We start from the raw sequence: 21,697 nt of genomic DNA, 5'->3' as shown, positions 1-21,697 counted from the left end.
TCACACCAAATTTGCAATGTATTTTGCTAAACAAGTGTCCATAGCACGGAAGGCAATTGTGGTTTAGACTACGGGTTTTCATGAAGGTGCTTTTCCATGTTTATACTTGGGTGCACCTATATGTACATGTAGTATTCATGACAATCATGTAGATCCCTTGATTAAGAAAGTGCAAAAGAGACTAGTCTCGTGGAAAGGAGTTTTACTCTCAAAGGGTGGTAGACTTGTGCTAATAAAACATGTGTTATCCAGTATTCCTATACATGTTTTAATTCTGATTAACATACCTTGAAGTGTCATACACAAGTTAAATCAGATTTTTGCTGATTTCCTGTGGGGTAGTAAGGATGGCAAAAAGAAAAAGAAATTGGCGGCATGGGACATTGTCTGCGGACCTACGGAGGAAGGTGCTCTCGGTATTAGGAAATTGGAAGAGAAAGAGAAAGCTCTTCATATGAAATTTATTTGGCAATTTCTGTACGACCAATCGCTTTGGGCTAATTTTTCTTTTTTTTTTTTTTGCAAAATATAAAGCTCTTATTCACCCTTTCCTTCATAATCAAGTTTCTTACGAATCTCATTTTTGGAAAGCTTTAAAACCATTGATTATCAATGAAGGGATGATCTCATTTTGGTTTGAAAACTGGTCATCTTTGGGGATTCTTAATGAACTCTTGGATGTTATGGATCCCTACTTGACTATAGATGAGGTCTTTTCTAATATGGGAGGTAATTGGGAGAAAATACAGGAGATAGTGGAGAGCCCCACTATGAAGAACTGAAGTTACAACACATTTATCTATCCTCAGGTCCTGATATTCGTATATGGAGAGCGGAGCGGAATGGCAACTTTATGACTTTTTCAGCTTGGCATTACAATCATGATCCTAAAGAAAAAGTGTCGTGGGCTAAATGGATCTGGCATAAATTAATTCTGAGTAAAAGTTCTATATATATGTGGAAAGGTATGTTTAATGGTCTACCTTTTAACCAAAATATTTTGAAGTTGCATATTTCTATGGCCTCTAAATGTGAATGTTGTCAAGTGGCTGACTGTGAATCTTAAATCATTCGTTACTTTTGAAAGAGATTTTGTCCTTTGTTTGGAATTTTTTTAGGCAGCGCGGGGTCTGAATCTTGTACCTACTAATACATGGCATGGTAAATATCAACAATGGTTGTCCAAGGCTCAGGCAGTTTGGCAAATCAATATTGCGATTGACATTCTTTCTTCATTAATAAGCTGGTTTCTATGGTTATACAAATGTAAAACTAGAATAGAGGAGGTTGTTCAAACTAGGGAGCAAGTGTGCTACAAGACCAAGGATTTTTTAACACAACTCATTCACACAAAAACGAATAAGCCCTTCACCAAATGCTTAGATGGGGTGATTTTACAACAACTCAGTTTAATAAAGATGCTTGTCCAGAAAAAGTTTATGCAGATATTGAAGTGGATGCGCTCGACTCAGAGATTTGCTAAACTTAACATTGATGATTATAGTCTGAGCAATCCAAGTCGAGGTGGAGGTGGAGGGATATTTCGAGATGAGAACGATCATATGATTTTTTTTCTTTTGTTAGGTTCTATGGTATTAATTCTAACAACATTGCAGAAATAAGAGCCCTATCTGATGGTCTTAGTTTATGTGCTAAAATGAATATTAATCACAAAAAGGTTGAAACAGATTCCAAGCTAGTGGTTAATTGGTGGGAGAAAGGTGAGCAAGTTGCTTGGCGTAGTCAGAGATACTTGAAAGAGGCTAGATTGACAGCTCGTTAGATGGTTGTATGTCTTTATCATTCTTTTAGGGAAATGAACCATGTTGCAGACAAATTAGCTAAATTAGGCACAATATGTACAGAGTATTTATTTAATACCAGAGACATCCTACCAAAGGAGATTATGGGAGCTATTCAAATGGATCAAGCAGGTTTACAAGTTATACGACATCAATAACACTTTTGTGTTTTATTTTGTTATACAATTTATGCTTTATTTTGCCTTGATTTGATTGTAGGTCTTGTTAGCATGCACTTTCGTGTTTTGATTTGTTGGGTCTTCCTATTGGATTAAGGTTAGCGATTTTTCTTTGTGTCCTTGCAGTTCATTTTAATACTTGGGTTTGGAATTTAGGATGATATGTAACCCTAGGTATCCAATTGTAATCATGTTTTTTCTCCGCCAAAAATGAGGGCAATTAATAAAATTGGGGTACTGTCTTCTTAAAAAAAAAAGTGACATATATTTGTAAGCCTTCTTTCAAAACTTCTAAATAACCTCGAAAAGGAGAAAAATAAATAATAGAGCATAAACCTAGAGAAGTTCTATTCCTTTAAAGCAATGATACTATTACAATCATTTTATAATTTATTTAACAATTAAAATAATATAAACACGTCGTTTCATTAAAAGTATTTTCTTAATATTATAAAAATATTATTCATTTTATATAGAGTTGTAAAATAATTATAAAAGAGTTTTAAACAAATGATTTTAACAAACTTATAACGGTTTAGATGTTCATGAGCACTACTTCAAGTTAAAAAAAACTTGAAATTCTTCTCTCAACCATTTTTCTTGCTCTGGAAAATGCCTTGAGGAGAAGTGATTGCGTCTTCTTCCTCTACTTAGGAAAGAAGGAATTCTTTGCTTGCGAGTGCAAGCATTGTAGTGCGATGGAGGAAATGGAGGAAGTGTGGAGGAGATTGAAGCTGAATGATGAGGAGGATTATCCGATTGAGATTGGGAAAGACGTGCATGGTTCGATGGCACTGAAAGGGGAAAGAAATCTGGTGGGGAAGATAATCTCAGAGCGCAGGATTGGGAAGGAAATTGCTCGATCTATGATGGAGAAAGCCTAGAAGGTTGGCAAGCCTCTTGAATTTCAAGAAATTAGAGATAATTGTTTTGTGATTACCTTTGTTAATCGGCGAGATAAATTGAAGGTTCTTATTGGTTGTCCATGGTTGTTTGATAGTTACTAATTTTTGTTGCTTGATTTTGAGGGTGGAATGCAATCTAGTTTGTTTGATTTCGATCATGCTTATATATGGGTGCAAATGTTAAATTTGTCTTTGAGTTACATGAATAAGTAGATGGGGGAAGTAATTGGGAGTTCAATGGGGAAGGTTATGGAGGTTGATGTGCAGGAGGATGGCTCAGCTTGGGGAAGGTGCCTAAGGGTGAAGGTGGAATGTGATCTGAGAAGACCTATAGCTCGAGGTAGGACTATTGTTGTGGATGGAAGAAAAAGTTGGGTACCCTTTCAGTATGAAAAGTTACCTAGATTATGTTTTAATTGTGGAAGAATTGTCCATGGAAAGAATGGTTGTAAGGAGAGTGAGAGGAATGTAGGCCAATATGGTGTTTGGCTTAGAGCTTTACCTCAAACTAAAAAAGAAGCAGTTAAGGTTGGAGAGTAGAAAGGGAAAGGAAAAAGAGAGGAGAGGGGTATTTTTTTTCAGATACTAATCATGTAGATGAAGAACAAGGAGGGGAGGCTAAGAGGGCAGGGAGAGTGGAGATGGTAGTTAAGGAGGGGAAGGGGGTGAATGATGAGAGTTCTCAACTGGTTGAAGATCAAGGGCTATTTATGAAGCCTCAAGAACAGGTGATTCAATCTATTCCAATCTGTGTGGAGATTGATGTTCCAGAGGTGAATGAGTTGAAAATTGGTTCCAGTATAAGTGTGGTTGATGTACAGACTGTTGTGCAGAAGAAAAATTTGTTGATTGAAAGATTGAGCTCCAATGATGTTGAGCAGACCCAGGATTGTACAAGATCTTCACGATGGAAGATAAGGGCTAGAGCTAGGCCTGAGTCAAGTAAGTCTTCTAGCTCAAATTCTGGGGTGAAAATAGGTACTAAGTTTGTGGGGGAAGATGGTGATATGTGAGTGGAAGGGAAGAAAATGAGAAGCAGTGATATTATGGTATGTGATGACAGACTAGGGGTGGTGGCTGCTATGCAGCACCACCTGGCATTATGAATATTCTATGTTGGAACTGCCGAGGGTTTGGGAACCCTTGGACAGTTCAGGATCTTCACCTTTTGGTGAAGAATAAGAGGCCCAAAATTGTGTTTCTTATTGAAACACTAATAAAAGTAGCTGATGTTGAAAAATTAAAAAGGAGGTTGGGATGGAAAGGTGTTTGGCAATTAATCTATTGGGAAGAAAATGTGGTTTGATGTAGTAATAGAAAGTTATTCACAGTGGCATATTAGTGCCTCTGTTAAAGAAAGGGGTCAAGGAAGCTGGTTTTTGACTAGGTTCTAAGGACACCCTGATGCAAGCAAGAGGTGATAGTCATGGGAGCTTCTCAAGCAATTGAATCCACCTAATGGAGGGGCATGGTGTGTAGCTAGAGATTTCAATGAGCTGCTATCATAGTATGAGAAATGGAGAGGTAATAGAAGAGATGAGCAATTGATATCAGGTTTCAAAGAAGCTTTAGAAGTAAACAAATTGGTGGATGTGGGAATGAGTGGTAACCTTGTCACTTGGAATAACAGACATTCAGACCACCACACTTTTACAAAGGAAAGGTTGGACAGATATGTGGTTCACAATGAATGGATTAATATGTTTGGGAAGGCTAAAGTGGAAGGTCTTATAGCTAGCAGTTCAGACCATCATCCAATCATGTTGTCTGTGAGGAAGGTCAATAGTTTGTCTCTGAAAGGCAGTATTCTTTTAAGTTTGAGGCAAGTTGGATAAGGGAGGATGAGTGTGAAGAGTTAATTAGAACAACTTGGATTGATACCCTTCAGATTGGCAGGGAACCTCGTGTGTGTTCAGAAGATGTTGGGAGTGTGTAGTGGTAAATTGAGTAGTACCTTCAGAGGAAGGGATGTTGAGAGATGTCATGATATTGAACAGTTAAACAAGAGAATAAAGGAGCTACAAGATAGAGAGGGGCCTCATAATTCTATAGAATTTCACAGATTGCAACAGGAGCTGGGTTTGTTATTGGAAAGAAGACATATGGTGGAGATAAAGGGCAAAAAGGAATTGGTATTCCTTAGGAGATAAAAACACAAAGTTTTTTCATGCTTGTGTTAAGTAGAGAAGACAGAAGAACCAAATCACCTCAGTTGTGGATGCTAATTCAGAATTGAGAGAAGGGAATGAGGAGGTTGAGGATGCTTTTAGGCAATACTATACTAAGGTTTATAAAACGACAACTCCTTGTAATCAGGTGACATAAGGGGTACAATCCATTGGAATTCGAGTCACTAAGCAGATGAATGAAGAATTGGAAAAGCCTTTCACAAGGGATGAAGTTGTGGTAGCCCTTAAGCAGATGGGTCCCTTGAAAGCCCCTAACCCTGATGGATTTGGGGCATGTTTTTATCAAACCTATTGGCATACAATAGGGGATATGGTGTGTGCTGCAATATTGAGCTTCTTGAATGGGGGTGTGCTTGAAAAGTCCATCAATTTTACTTATATGGCCCTTGTTCCAAAAGTTTCTAAGCCTAAGAAGGTTAGTGACTATAGACCAATTAGCTTGTGCAATGTTTTGTACAAGCTAATATCAAAGACCCTTGCAAATAGACTTAAGATGGTACTCGATAAGATCATTGCTAAAAATCAGAGTGCCTTCATCCCTAGTAGGTTAATCTTGGATAATTTAATAGTAGCTTATGAAACATTGCACTCGATGAAGACTAGATCCAAGGGGAAATGAGGAAGTATGGCATTGAAAATGGATATCTCAAAAGCATATGATAGGGTGGAATGGGCCTATTTGAAAGCTGTCATGCAGAGAATGGGGCTTAGGGAGAGATGGATTGGGTTGATTATAGATTGTATAACATCTGCATCTTATGCTGTGTTGGTGAATGGGAGGCTAGGTGATGTTATATATCCCTCACGAGGTATTAGGCAGGCGGATCCAATATCCCCTACCTGTTCTTGCTATGTGCTGAGGGGCTTAGCAGTCTTATTAATGTAGTTGAAGATAAGGGTGAGAAAAGAGGAATGGTTGTTGTAAGAGGAGGTATAAGGGTCTCTCATCTCCTATTTGCTGATGATTGCATTGTCTTTGCAATAGCTAAGTGGCTTGAATGGTTGAAAGTGAAGGAAATCCTAAGGGTATATGAAACAGCTTCTGGTCAATGCATGAATTTACAAAAAATCATTGTGATGTTTAGCTCTCGAGTTAGATAGGAAGGGAAGGAAATGATTGTGCAAGATCTTGGGGCAAGGATGCAAAGTAACTGTGAAAAATATTTGGGATTGCCTACTATGGTTGGAAGAGCCTGTTATGACACTTTATGGGGATCAAGGACAGAGTTTGGCACAAGATTAACAATTGGAAAAATCAGTTCCTATTCCCTGCTGGCAAAGAAGTATTACTCAAAGCAGTTATTCAGTCCATACCTACATACCACATGAGTGTGTTTAGGTTGCCTAAGAGACTGTGTAAGGAAATATCTGATATTATGACCAGATTCTGGTGGGGTTATAAAAACAATGAGAAAAAGATTCAATGGGCCAGTTGGGAGCAGATGGGTTGTGCAAAGATGGTTGGGGGTCTTGGTTTTAGAAAGCTGGAAAGTTACAATACTACTCTTTTAGCAAAGCAGTGTTGGAGACTTGTCACTAAACCAGACTATATTGCTGCTATGGTGTTAAAGGCTAAGTATTACAAGAATTCTGATGTGCTGAGTTCTAAGCTGGGCTATGGACCTTCCATGATTTGGAGAGTATATGGGAATCTTTGAGACTGCTTAAGGAAGGGCTTGTATGGAGAGTGAGCAATGGTTTGAACATTAAAGTGTGGGAAGATATATGGCTGCCTAGTAAACCTTCTCATCGAGTGTAGTCTCCTATTAAGCATTTGAATGCTGAAGCAAAGGTGGTAGAGTTGTTAGGAAATGGTAGTAGTTGGGATGTTAAGGTAGTGAGGGCTACATTCAATGAAGAGGAAGCTGAAGTACTATGCAATATTCCTTTGAGTCATACTGTCTTGGAGGATAAAAGAATTTGGGCCTAATCTAAGAATGGGTGCTTTAGTGTAAGGAGTGCCTATCACCTTGATCTAAGCAGGAAGATGGATTTGAAAGGGGAGTCATCTGATGGGAGAAAGATTAAAGAAGGGTGGAGAGAGAACTATGACAGCTTAATACTCGGGTGTGGTTAAAAAAAAATTATGTAAAGCTCTTAACAATTGTCTTCCCACCAAAAAGAACCTCTACAGAAGAAAGGTGGTGGAAAAGCCAATATGTCCTATTTGCTTAAGGGAAGATGAATCTGTATGCCATGCTTTATGGAGCTACCCTGCAACTATAGATGTATGGGTCGAGAGAGAGAGTCTAGTGCAGAAGTGGATGTCATCTGAGATGGATTTGGCTGTAGTATGGAGGAAATTATTATCTGACTTGGCTCTGGAAAGTGTGAAACTGGTCATATCTGTCATGCGACATATATGGCTTAGAAGGAATGGGTGGATTTTTGAATCGAAGTTTAGTAGCCCTGGGATGGTCTTTCAACAAGCAAAAGCAAGTCTCATTGATTTTCAACAAGCACAATAGAGGGGGGTAGTGAGAGTGGAACCTATTGCAGTGGAGAGGAGGATGGTTAAATGGGAAGCTCCAAGGGAAGGCTATGTAAAGGTAAATTGGGATGCTGCTTTCAAGACAAACCAGATAATGATGGGGGGCTAGAATGGTTATTAGAGATGAGGAAGGAAATGTGCAGGTGTCTCTGTGTTTGCCAAAAGATCGAATTCAATCTGTTGTGATTGTTGAAGCTGCTACTTTATGGAGGGCCCTATGCTTATGTGCAGAACTTAATATACAAAAGGTAATACTTGAAGGTGACTCATTGGAGGTGATTAATGCTATAAATAACAGGGAGGAATGTTGGGAATGGCATGGACAGGTTATAGGAAACATTAAAGGGATTCTTTGTACACATCCAAATTGGATACTTAAACATACAAATAGAGAAGGGAATAGAGTAACTCATTTTCTTGTACAGTTTGCTGTAAATTATAGTGACGAGCTGGTCTGGATAGAAGATGGCCCTGAGGGGTTTCTTTCTATTGTTTTATAAGATATATGTTGTAATGACTAGTGTACTGATATTGAAAAGTGATGGTTTTTTATTCAAAAACAAAACAAAAAACAAAAACAAAAAAACAAACTTATAGAGGAATGTTTGGCAACCAAAGTGTTCCCAAAGTTTTTCAACATTTCTCAACTTTTCTCGAAACTTCATTTTCAAACATTATTCTCACAAAAAATTTCCTATTTTAAACTTTCGACTTTTCCTCAAATCATTATTTAATTATTACCCAAACAAAATAATCAATACAACTTTTACTCTGAATAAATTCGTCAACTTTATTTATTCAATTTCACAAACTCTAATATAATATTTATTTCTAAAAGAAAAATTATTCAATTTTTTTTCCTTATTTTCTAAAAACTAATCTCAAATAAATTTCAGGATTGTCAAATATTTCTAAATATTTTGTACCAAACATGGCCTTACCTCCCTAAGCATTCTATCTAGCAAATGAGTTTTATTATTCATCATCCTACACACTACACATCATATTTTTTTTTAATTTTATTCCTAATTTTATTCCTACTAAACTAATTAAATTATTTTAATTATTATCTATACATAATATATTTGTAAGAAAGAAAAAATAAAAAAATAGATATAATGTATAGTACAAGAGATGATTAAAATTTCTACTATAAAAAACATGGTTTCCATCCGAATCAGCGAACATGCCTTGGGGATACCCAAAGATATTCCTTTTTTAAAACATTCACAGAGACAAAGGGTCCTTTTTATTTGCAAAGACCTCTTGATGCTGATGTCAAAAGGATGTCTCTTCTTCTCTCCACCACGTAATGCAGCTTTTCTTTACATTAAAATTGGAATTAAAAATACAGATTTACTCCATGGGTTTGATTCCAATCATTACTTATCCAAAAAAAAAATTAATATTGATAAGATTACTTCTACATGCACAAAGAGATTAGATAAAAACAAACCTATAAATTGATATGGTGTCATGAGATCTTCTAGATTCTATTTTATAATAAAAGTAATTTTATAATCTGATATATCATATCAAGTCACATCAGTTTGTAGATTTATTTTTGTGTAAATCGTTTGTGTCTAAAATATTTTCCTATTGATAATAAATTGCAAACAAATACAGAATAATCCTCGCAATAATTCTCTCTTTCTTCCATCCGGAATTGATAAAAACCTTAATCCCTTGTGTAATTAAACATCAAGTTAAAGGCAAAGAGTTGAACTCAAATCTCTTTCCAACTACATTTTTTGGGTTTGTAATTTTGCTCAAAATTTGACTGCAAAAAATATATATATATATATTGTAAGGAGATTTTCCCCCACTTCATCCCACTGGGCGTTCGGCTGAGAGTAATGGGCTTCGCTTGCAAGGGAAGGTAAACAATAATGGCTTATGGGATGGACAGACTTGACACCACTTGGCCGCAGCTCGCTCACGTGGAGTAGTACAGGGCAGAGCGGGAAATATGGAGGACCTTTGATCTTTTGACATAGTAACATTGATGGACCACCAAAGGTACCGGTAGATTAGGGCGAATCAAGGAACCAAACCACATTAATGGCACCATTACTCGAGCTACATGCCACATTAATGATGTCGTTGTAGATGCATGACACATTAAAGAACTCTAAAAAAGGAATAGTAAAAAAGACAATGACTCCATGGGGCAGGCACGATCCCCCCTGGGACTCATGGTATAAATAGAAATTTTCAGGTACGAGAAAACTCTTTGATCCCTAGTCTCTCATTATTTATGAACTTTCAAAGCACTCTACCAACTTTGGCATCGAAGACTTTCCGGCCCCAAAGGCCATCCTCTCCTAGCGTCTTTCTTCTTTATTTTTGCAGGCCCAGTTTTGAAGACCTGAGTTGTTGGAACCTTGGCCAAAAGCACGCAAAACACGACGTTAGCAGTGACACCGTCTATGGGATCCTTGTAGACCTTGCATGTACTATGTATGCCTGCAACAACCCATTCTCGACAACTTGGAAGATCACCAATAGGGCTGACAAATATGGAAGCTGACCAACGAGAAAGCCAAACACCCAGGATTGGAGGAGGAGACACCATGGAAGGGAGGTGAGAACATACCCAGGAAGGGGTGCCTCTGAGTGGCGAGGTGATTGTGGTATGCCTTACGGTGGATGATTGTAGCTTGCCACCTTTGCCCGTTTGCACCCTGCTGAAGGCCAGATCTGAGATGAGCAGAGACTCAGAAAGGTGGAACCAAATGAGCCGTTGGAGTTTGTTCCCTTAAACTCGAATCGACTAGAAGCCATGGCAAGGATCGATAGTGAAATGACGCTTGAGGCGCGTTCCTTGCCTAGCACCAGGACGTATTCGCTTGGAGCTACGAGGAGATGCCTGAAATAGCCCCCGAAGTCATACAACACAATCTTAACATAGACCCAAAGGCCAAAGGTGTGAGACAAAAATGCCGAAGTGTCAGTGTAGAAATGAACGTTGCCATAGCTGAGGAAGTGGACCACCTGTTAGCCTCCGGATTCATCTGAGAAGCTCACTATCCGAAATGGTTGTCCAACGTGGTGCTTGCGAAAAAGCTGAATGGCAAATGGAGAATGTTCGTCGACTTCCCTGACCTTAACAAAGCCTGCTTGAAGGACAGCTTCGCACTTCCCCGCATCGATCTGATTGTCGACTCTATGGCAGGCCATCATATGCTCAGCTTCATGGATGCTAACTTTGAGTATAACCAGATTCGTATGAACACGAAGGACGAGGAAAAGACCTCCTTCATCACCCATTAAGGCCTGTATTGTTACACAACAATGCCTTTTGGGTTGAAGAATGCGGGAGCCACCTACCAGTGGTTGGTCAGCTGCATGTTCAAAAATCAGGTAGGAAGAAACATGGAGGTCTATGTAGATGCCTTGTTAGTTAAGAGTGGGACTCCAAAACAATACTTGAGCGATCAAAGGGAGGCTTTCGCAATACTAAGGCAGTACCAGATGAAGTTGAACCTGGCAAAGTTCGCCTTTGGTGTCAGATCAGGGAAGTGTCTGAGATTGATGGTGTCAAAACGTGAAATCAAGGCCAACCCCAAAAAGGTGGAGGCCATCCTCAACATGACCCCACCCTGAAGCATAAATGAGGTGCAAAGATCGGTAGGGCGAGTGGCGGCTCTCAACAGGATCGTGTCCACCGACAAGTACCTGCCTATCTTAAAGGTCTTGCGAAAGGCACATATATGAGATGGCAAATGCGACCTGGCATTCGAGACTTTCAAGAAGTACCTCATGAGCCCACCGCTCCTCAGCCAACCTAGGTGTGGGAAAACACTAACCCTGTAATTGTCAGTGTCCCCCTAGGCAATCTCTTCGGCATTAGTGTGCAAAGAGGATGGAGTCTAGAGGCCAGTCTACTACATTAGCCAAGCATATCGAGGGGCGGAAGCCAAATACCCCGCAGTAACTGGCTTTCGCGTTGGCGCAAGCTGCATCCATACTTCCAAGCTCACCCAGTAAGGGTCCACATAGAAACCCCTCTAAAAAAGATTCTGCAAAGGTCGAACGATTCAGGCAGACTCGTGAACTGGGCAGTAGAGCTGAGCAAGTTTGACATCGACAACGTACCATGGAATACCATCAAAGTGCAAGTGCTAGTAGACTTCGAAGTTGAATTTAATGGTTTCCTGGCAGAGAACGAACATGCACCTCCCATGAAGCCTTGACAAGTTTTCATGGATGGCTCATCTTGCTAGGCTGGAGGGGGAGTGGGGGTGCATATCATTACATCTAAGGGAGATAAGTACAATTATGGCATCAAGTTGGTGTTCAAAACCACGAACAATGAGGCAGAGTATGAAGCACTGCTCTCAGGACTAGCCGTAGCCAGGTCTCTGGGTGCCGCTTAATTGAAGTATGAGCCGACTCGCAGGTGGTGGTTAATCAAGTACGAGGGGAGTTCATCGTGAAGAGCGAAAAATTGAAAAAATACCTGGCACTAGTAGAAGCCGAGTGCCCCACTTCAAGTACTTCTAGATTCAGCTGGTACTAAGGGCAGAAAACCAAAAAGTGGCAAACTAGCACTGCAACATCTGGGCAAGAAGATGACCTCCTACCGGAGCAAACGGTGATCGAAACCGTCGATGTACCCGCCGTAGGGATGGGTATTGGAGATATAGCCCGGAACCCCGGATTGGGCGAGGGACATCCTCAAGTACTTGGATGCCAACAAGGTGCCCGAGGATAGACAGGAGGCCAGAAAGATCAGGAACCGAGCAACACGTTACACTCTGATCAAGGGAATTTGGTACTAGAGGGGCCACTCGACACCTCTCTTGAGTTGCATCTCCCTTGAAGAAGCCCAGTACGTGTTGGTAGAAGTACACGAAGGGATCTGCGGCAGTCACTCAGGAGGAAAGGCGCTAGCCGGAAAGGTGATGAGGGAGGGACTAGCCGGAAGTGCCAAGAGTATGCTAAAGTGACCTACTGCCCGCCGGAAGAATTGACGTCAATTACCTCACCTTGGCCCTTCGCCAAGTAGGGAATCGACTTGGTTGGCCCACTCCCTCCTGGCAAGGAAGGACTAAAATTCATGGTAGTAGCTGTGTATTACTTCACCAAGTGGGTCGAAGCAGAGGCCCTAGCAACAATCACGGCAAACAACATCATGTGACTCCTATGGAATACGGGTGATTTGCAGGTTTGGCATCCCACGCATATCATATCAGATAATGGGAGACAGTTCGATTCTGATCACTATCGTAACTGGTGCCGAGAGCTGGGATTGAGTTTCGATACTGGTCTCCGGGCCATCCCCAGTCTAATGGGCAGGAGGAGGCAACCAACAAGATATTGATGAAAAATGCTCAAGAAGCGATTCAACAACAAGAAGGGCGTGTGGGCAGAGGAACTTCCTATGTCCCGTGGGCCTACCGGGTTACAGTAAAGACACCAACAGGGGAAACTCCTTTCACTCACACTTACAGCCACGAGACGATGCCGCCCGTAGAAATCAGGACCCCCACCTACAGAGGTCAGCACTTCAACCAAGACTCTAATGATAGGCGATTGGAAAAACAGGTTGATTTGCTGGAAGAGGTTAGAACAAAAGTAGAGATAAGAACCCCCGCCAATAAAAGGAAGGTCGAGCGGTGTTTCAACAAGCAAGTGCGTCCAAGAGCATTCAAAGTCGGAGACCTCGTACTCAAAGAAATAGAAACAACAACACAAAATTAGGGAAAGTTGGGCCCCCGATGGGAAGGCCCCTACGTGGTCACTACCATCAATTGCCAGGGCTCTTACCGGCTCCGAGACTCCCAAGGAAACGATTTGCCACACCCCTAGAATGGCAAAAATCTACAAAAAATTTACTACTAAAGCTAGCTCAGTTATTGTAAATTTATGTTTTTGTGCATACACTACAAATCCTAATAAAATAAGTATTGTGTTTCAATGTCAAGTTTCAGGGACATAACAGAATCTCCATCAACAAAATCTTCATTAACTATTTACCTCCCCGTATGACACCAAAGGCACGAGTCATGCCAGAGGCTATTCCGTCCCTCCTGCAGAGGACTGCGGGTCACCTGAAGATAAAAACTTAACTTTTCTGTGTGCGTCAACAAGCGGGAGCGGGTCTAGTCCCAAACTACCTGAACAACGTACTTCTAACGAGGCCAAAAGGGTTGGGTGAGCCAAAGGCCACCTTATCCCTCCCGCAACGGAGACCGGGTCCAGTCCCGAGGCTACCCGAAACACTTACCCCGATCTCCACCACAACAAGTGTGAGATCAGCGCTTGCCTAACCCAAACTCACCCTTTCTTGTGATGTCAACTGGTGGGAGCCGGTCCAGTCCCAAACTGCCTGAACAACCTACCTTTCCTCAAGAGGCTCAACCTTCTTGTCTAGGAGAGCGGGACCCGCCCCCCCTGGCAGCCCGAAAAACTTACCCCGACCCCAATCGACGCGAAGGAGTGGACCGACCATATCGCTATCTAAATTACCTTCTTTACAGGGTATCAAAGGGATGAGTGTAATGCCTAAGGCTGCCTTATCCCTCCTGTGGCGGAGTGTGGGTCAGTTCTCAGCTACCTCAAAGGAAAGACTTACCTTCCTCGTAAGCGTCAACAGGCAGGAGCGGGTCCAGTAGCAGACTGCCCGAAACTCCTACCTCCCTACGGACCAAGGATCGAGTCAGAGGCCACCCTATCTCCTTGTAGCAGAGAGCGGGACCAACCCAACGATTACCTGAATAACTTACCCTGACCTCTGCTGCGACGAAGAGTGGGTTTAACGCTAGCCTGACCCAAAACTTACCCTTCCCTGTAGTGCCAATGGGTGGGAAAAGGTCTAGTAGCAGACTGCTCGAACAACCTACACCCTGCGGGAAACAATGGGATGGGTTGAGCCAGAGGTCGTCTTGTCCCTCCCGCGAAGGAAAGCAAGTCCAACCCCCATCGCGACAAAGGAGCAGACCAGCCATATCATTATCTGAATTATGTCCTCGGGGGACAAAGGGGCGGTTTGGCTTGAGGCATTTCGACCCCTCCTAGATGGAGTGTGGGTAGTCCTCAACTACTCGAAGATGAAGACTTACCTTCCTCATAAGCATCTACAGGTTAGAGTAGGTCCAATTACAGACTGCCAGAACAACCTACCTCCCCTTGGACAGAGGAGATAGGTCGAGTCAGAGGCCGCCTTGTCTCCCCGAGGTGGAGATCGAGACTAGCCCCACGACTACCCAAATAACTTACCTTTACCTTCACTGCGACAAAGTGTGGGATTAGTGCCAGCTTGACCTAAACTTACCATTCCCTATGGTATCAATGGGCGAGAGCGGGTCCATTAGCAGACTGCTCAAACAACTTACCTACTACGGGGAGCAAAGGGACATGTTGAACCGAGGCCACCTTGTCCCTCCCGCGACGGAAAGCGGGTCCAACCCCGAGGTTGCTCGAAAACTTACCTCGACCCCCATCGCGGCGAAGGATCAGACCAGCCACACTGTTGTCTGAATTACCTCATTGGGGGGCAAATGGGTAGTTTGGTGTGAGGCATTCCAACCCCTCCCTGATGAAGTGCCAGCCGAGTCCATCAACTGCCTGAATACTACACCAATGAACGCATACATCAACAACCCGGTAAAAAGTGGTAAGCAAATCGCGTCATAAGCTAGAGGGCCCAGGTTTGCGAAGTCTAACTCCTATAAAACTAAGGATAAAGTTATGTTTATCTTTCAATCAGAAATTAAATACACAATGCCAACAGGTGGGAGTGGGTCCAGTCCCAAATTGTTCGGACAACCTACCTCCCAGCAGACCAAAGAGACGGGTCGAGCCAGAGGCCATCTTGTTTCCCAGCAACGGAGAGCGGGAGTAGCCCCAAGGTTACTCGAGTAACCTACCTCGGCCCCCATTGCAGTAAAGACTAGCCTAGATTAGTTATATTCAACTCCATGGCCATGGTGCTACTTGGAGGGACATAGAGACAGGTTAGTACAACGCTTCCCAGCCTCTCCCCCTAAGGAGGCGACTCGAGTCTCCTTAACGCGGCTTAACTTTTAAGGGGTGATTTTCGTCTCCTCCTTGCCAATGAAAATGAGCGAGGGCCAACATATGCTAATGGCACTTCTCTCTTCTTTCAGTTGCATACCCCAAAATAAAGCACATCAAGAGGATATCAGCCAATAGGGTAAAGCGCATCCAAGAGATAGACGGCAAGAAGGAGGAAATTGGTGTAAAAAAAGAAACGGGGAGATATCGACCCCTTCAAACAATATCACTAAAGGTCCCTAGAGGACAACTGCCTAGCATAGGCAAATGGAGACATTATAAGTAGAAGAGCTGTTGGCCAGTGGGATCGTCAAGAATAGGTTAGGCTCTAGCGGGGTGGACCGTAGAGATTTGTATGATTGCAATCCCCCCGCTTAACACCAAGCCCATAATTTCTTGGGACAAAAGCCCCCAAGCTGGCCATAAAAATAAAAAAGAAAAAAGGGAAGAAGACGAAGAAAACATTGAAGAAGAATACGCAAAGACAAGCAACTAGGAACAATTAAGTATAAGGCAAACTCATTAATGATCAGAAGTTACAACATAAAGCTGCAAGCTTACAAGAGACAAGTTATAAAGGATAAATTACAACGTGAAGTGACAAGTTACAGTGTGACGCTGCAAGCTTATAAGAGACAAGTTTTAAATGATAAGTTATAACGTGAAGCGACAAGTTACAGCATGAAGCGGCAAGCTTACAAAGAACAAGTTACAAAGAATAAGACAAGTTGCAACGTGAAGCAGTAAATTATAGTGACATACATCATAAGTCAACTAGATACGACAGAAAGTTGTGAAGGTGCAAGCAAACCAAAGCCTAATCAGATCAAATCCCAGTAGAAGTGCAGATAGATATCTCTATCATTACGACATGCCAATAAAGCCAGAGGTTACCTTAAAGAAAATCAACACGGAATGTAATGAGGCAACTAACTGAGCCGTACGGGGACTACAACCGCCGAGACGCCACCAAGAGTCACCTGCGTACCATGGAGGGGTGTGAGAAACTATTGGAGGAGATGAAGATAGGAGGGCAAGATGACGATAGGAGCGTAATCTTGGGGCATAAGAGGAGGTGTTGTGTGCTGGAGTGTGCGAAAATGAAGGCTGAAAGAGAGGTTGAGATTTGGAAAATGAGGTTTGGAACTGGAACCTCGAACAGAAGAGAAGAGCAAGACTCGTCAGAAGAGCCGATCGAATTGCAGCTGAGGAGAATCAACCATCAGCGAGCAGTATTATTTTGGTTACCTCTAAGGGTACATGGGATTATGTTCGGCAGAGCTACCCTTAAGGGCACTTCATCCGGGGGAAGCTCCCACACACTAAGAGCCCTCAGATTGCATCGGGGATTTCGGAGGATAAGAGTCTTCATCCTTTCCAAGCCTTCAGTGTAACCGAAGTGCCAGGCATCATCGTAGACACCGTGGACATACGACAACTCCTCCCGCGGACCCCAGATGATAGCATCACAGGCCCCCAAAGCACGTCTGGCTTTGGCTTGATCAATCTCCAAATCCATCCTCCATTTCCTCTCATTTTCCAGGGCCTTTCTCTTGTCCGTCAGAGACTGGGAATTCTTCTCGTATTGCCTCGATAACCACTTGTACAACCGATCGTTAGAGTCTTGCCACTTGCGCAGCTCCAAGTTTTCGGCCTGCAGCCGCTCTAGCTCTTGCTGACAAGTGTCGAGCGACCTTTGTAGCCCATCCCTCTCCTCAGAGCAAGCGCCACCTCAAGACAAAGAAGGTCGGCCTCATCCTAAGACTTCCGCAAGTCAAAGAGGACCTTCTCAGCCTCTTCCTTCTTCTTCCGCTCGTCCACTACACATCATAAAGCCAGTTGGGCAAGTGAGTTAAGTGCTCTATTCTTGCTCGCCACCTCTTCTCGGTCGTCCATGATGAACGCTGCCAAACGCTACAAGCCCTGCCTTGAAAGTCTGGGTCAAAATCAAAGAAGAAAATGAACAAGAGGCGTAAAGAACTTACAAGCAAAGATCCTTACTCTAGTGAAAAGTGTCTTTAGCCTACTATTCACCTTGCGGATACAATCGGCATGGCTCTCCACAGCCATCGACCGAAAGTCCGTCGGGACCTCATCAACTACCTCCCCATTCGGGCCAAGGACCGCAGACGTTGTAGCTACCTCAACCAGGGGAACGCCTGATATGAACCCGCGGGAATGAAATCCCTTGAACCCACAATCAATTTGAAAACTCCCCAAGAAAGCCAAATTCAAGTCAATGGATGGAAAACCTAGACTCAATGAGAACTCGTTTCAAGAACCTAGATTATATCAAAATCTAGACCCGTTGAAGAACCCGTCTCAAGAACCTAGCTTACAAAGGAGGAACGCCACAAAGATTGTGATTTACCTTTGATAAGTTTAAGAGTTTAATCAAGAACAAGAGGAAAAACACCTCAACTCACAAATAAAATTCAATGTTGTCTAACCTTCAAATGAGGCTACAAGGAGTATTTAAACTAAACCTAATTAAAATCCTAGCCAAAATAAAGCCCATTTTTACCCAAAATGCCCTGATAAACAGTGTCTCGCTACAGTACCCGCGGCTACAGTACAACGATAGTAACGCTACAGTACCTCTTGAAACTCTAATTCCTAAAAAGTAACTTTCCAAATAAGCCCTTGGCCAAAATACAAGGATTTCTCAAAAACCCTAGTTCATTAAAAAAAAGACGTGTGGGCCAGACATCTTCAAGCCCGCTTATTCTAAACTAATAAAATAAATCATTTAACCAAATTGGAAGTCTCCAATAACAATAGGCCCTATCTCTAAGTCATGTCTTCTACAGCTTGAATCAAGTGGATCAAAATTGGTTCTCCTTCTTTCAAGTCCATCTTGAGTGTTGAGCTCTTGCTAGCTTCATCCCAAGTGGATTGCACCAATTCGTGCATTGCTTCCTTGATCTTCTTGGCTCTTGATCTTGTAATTGGTCCATTTGGAATTTACAAATGATCTTTAAGAATAGGCCCACCTTGGTTCCCATCAATGCCCGCCACCACCTCTTCGGCCCAAGCAACATCCCCTGCTGCTTCATAACCAACCGAGGCGACCTCAACCTCAAGAGAGCGCACTAGAAGGGGACCCCCCTTGGTTCCTCGGCAAAGGAACCCACTCGAACGTTGTGCCGAGGGGCAAGGGGACAATTGAAGACCCCCCCCCCCCCCCACAACCAAAGCACCCGGCTGGGTCGTAGGAACTGGTTCAGACCCGAGGACCGATAACTTAGGCTTAATATCTGCAACAACTCCTTGAGCCAAGAACACAACACGAGGGTGGTTAGCAATCATCATCACTTTCTTGGGTGAGGACTCCGGCCAAATGACAAGTACCTCTTTAGAAGGACCTCTGGGAGGAACGAGGACTCCAGCCAAACCAAGGCCTAGACTAGTTTGAAGCCGTAAGTGTTATGATCTCGCCTCAAAAGATTGTGGGCGAGGAAGAACTCACACACCGTGAGATCCGGTAGTCAGCCTCAACCTCCTCCAAAGCGTGACGCCAAATGACGCAACACGACACTTGGATCCTCCACGCTGAAGGAGGGAGTTGAGCAGGTGCGAACTTGAAAAAATCCAACACTTCTCGCATTGGATGACAGAAGGGCAGTTTGGGACCACCAAAGAACATGGCAAGGTACACTGCCACTTTAGAGGCGAAACCCTCAGAATCTACTGCCCCTTCGGTAGGCGAAGTCACCTCGAGTTCTACAGTCTGAGGAACCTATAAGTCTCCCTCAAGGACTTCAACTCAACGGGAGTCACCTCCGAATGCCATGAGAAACCAACAAGCTCCTCTAGAATGGTGTCACCTTGTCCGTTTGCAGCACGGGCAGAGTCGGAAGATCTAGCCAACTCGGAAGGACACAAGGTTCTCTAGAGGGCCATTAGCAACCAAAGAAAAATAAGAGGAATCGAAAAGAACAACGCAAGGATAAGTGCTTGAAAGAGGAAGGGGAATACAAAATATCCAACAAAAGAGAGAATAGACAAAGTAACACATTGCTAAGAAAGAAGAGACCTTATATAGGCAAGCTCGACGGCTGACATCCCAAGGCAGCAGGAACCCACACGCCCCACGGAGTACTAGAATCCTACGATTGTCGTGATTCCAACAGAGCGTATCTAGTGATGCGACGTGGGAAATAAGTAACTGCCTAACATGAGTAATGACGAAGGGACTGAAGGAGCATCATTTAATGCATAATGAAACCGTCAAAGAACAACCATGCAAGTTGAAGGCGAACCGTTGCCAAATATTGTGTAAAGAGGAAAAGGCCACTCGGGTATAGCTCGGAAGCAAAAGTGCAACAAGTGGGCATCGAGAAGTCTATAACCCCCCGTCCTGGGAAAGAAAAGGCCGCATAGTCACAGTTGTAAAAGTTGATTAATCAATGAAGGAATGGCATAATTCTCATTGAACCCATCTAATAGGAATTGGCGGGGTAACTGTAATGGAATTTCCCCCCACTTCATTAGCCCATTGGGCGTTCGGCCTAGACTAATGGGCTTCGTCGAGATACCCAGCGCCAAAGCCCAAACTTGCCCACAAAGTAAGTCGGCTGCAAAGGATGATAAACAATGATGGCTGATGGGACGGACAGACCTAACGTCGCTCGGCCTCACCTCTCTCATGGGGACTTGTACAGGGCAGAGTGGGAAATATGGAGAACCTTTGGTCTTTTGACATAGGAACATTGAGAGACCACCGAAGGTACCAGCAATGTAAGGCGAATCAGGGAACCACGCCGCATTAATGACACCACCTACCCGAGCTACACGCCATATTAAAAGACTCTGACAAAAAGAACAGTAAAAAAGACAAGGACTCCATGGGGGCAGGAATGATCTCCCCCCGCCAGGGGACTCAAGGTGTAAATTGAAATTTTCATGTACAAGAAAGCTCTATGATTCCTAAACTATTTCATTATTTACAAACATTCAAAATACTATACTAAATTTGGCATCGAAGACTCCTCGGCCCCAAAGACCACCCTCTCCTAGTGTCTTTCTTCTCTATTTTCGCAGACCCAATTCTGAAGACCTGAGTTACTGGAACTTGACTCAAATACATGTGAAACACGACATTAACATATATCACCCCATGATTTTGAGAAAAAAGATTTGTGAGTCAATATACACGTAAGTTATTTAAGAAAATGAATTAAAAGAATTAAAACTTTAGGGCTCATTTGGACATTTGGACTACAATTTTGTAAATAATAGTGAAATTCTCTTAGAATAGTAATGAAATGGTTTGAGTAAAATATTTTATTGGATTTTGAGAAATAAGAGAAAAATTTGAAGAAAAATATTATAAAGTCAAAAAATTATTTGAATATAATTTTTATTTTAAAATTTGAAAAAAATGTATTGATTTTTGTATTTTATTTTGAAATTTATAAAAATTGTAATGATTAGGTATTAATTAAATAAAAAAATTACAAATTACAAATTAAAAATTAAAAATTAAAAATCGAAAAGTATTTTATCTTTTAGATTTGGAAAGGAAATTGTAAAATTTTTTAAAAAATTGTCGACCTTAATCTCGATGTAAATGTATATACACATGTACCTTTTTCTTAACGAAACAACTAATATAGGAAGAATCTATTAAAAAGCAGATTGTAGTTTAACAATTTTATTAAAAAACTTGAAGATTTAAAAAAAAGAATGCTAATTTGTAATTTCTTTTCTTTTGTATCTATTTCTTAGAGAAAAATCTCTAAATAATTTATACAGATATAGGAATTTGTGCTACATGTCTCTGGTCTGGATGGATTAAAGAAAACTTTCACTACCTTTTTTCACGATCCTTGATTAGGATAAACAATAACATAGGAAGATAGTAAGTTAGAGAAGCGTCGAATCACCGACATGAGACCTTGAGAAACTATGGTGGTGCGTGAAGACCACGCGCGATTTTGTCTGTATGTGAGGAACACGCGTTACTTTTTTCGACATTTTTATTCTGCCATTCTAAGGATTGGCGGCTTGCGAGTTTTGTGATGCGGCGCATGGCGGTTATGTGTGGCCGGAAATCAATAGATCGGCACTTCCCTATACTATGGTCGGAAAATTTAGAAACTGAAAA

At 42.1% G+C, this 21,697-nt stretch overlaps 1 protein-coding gene across 1 annotated transcript; it reads left to right on the top strand.

The window, feature by feature from the left end:
* Nucleotides 1-6,283: 6,283 nt before the first annotated feature.
* On the top strand, nt 6,284-6,733 carry LOC121253496 (uncharacterized mitochondrial protein AtMg00310-like). The gene has a single exon (XM_041153503.1). It carries the CDS (start codon nt 6,284-6,286, stop codon nt 6,731-6,733), a length of 450 nt encoding a protein of 149 aa, XP_041009437.1.
* The last annotated feature ends 14,964 nt before the right edge of the window (nt 6,734-21,697 follow it).

The sequence above is a fragment of the Juglans microcarpa x Juglans regia genome, chromosome 2S, assembly GCF_004785595.1.
Source record: "Juglans microcarpa x Juglans regia isolate MS1-56 chromosome 2S, Jm3101_v1.0, whole genome shotgun sequence".
NCBI lineage: Eukaryota > Viridiplantae > Streptophyta > Magnoliopsida > Fagales > Juglandaceae > Juglans > Juglans microcarpa x Juglans regia.
Note: the sequence above shows the minus strand (reverse complement) of the source record. Positions and strands in the feature narration are given on the sequence as shown.

Coding starts and splice junctions, on each gene's coding strand:
- LOC121253496 (XM_041153503.1), top strand. CDS start 6,284: ATGGGGATCAAGGACAGAGTTTGGCACAAGATTAACAATTGGAAAAAT.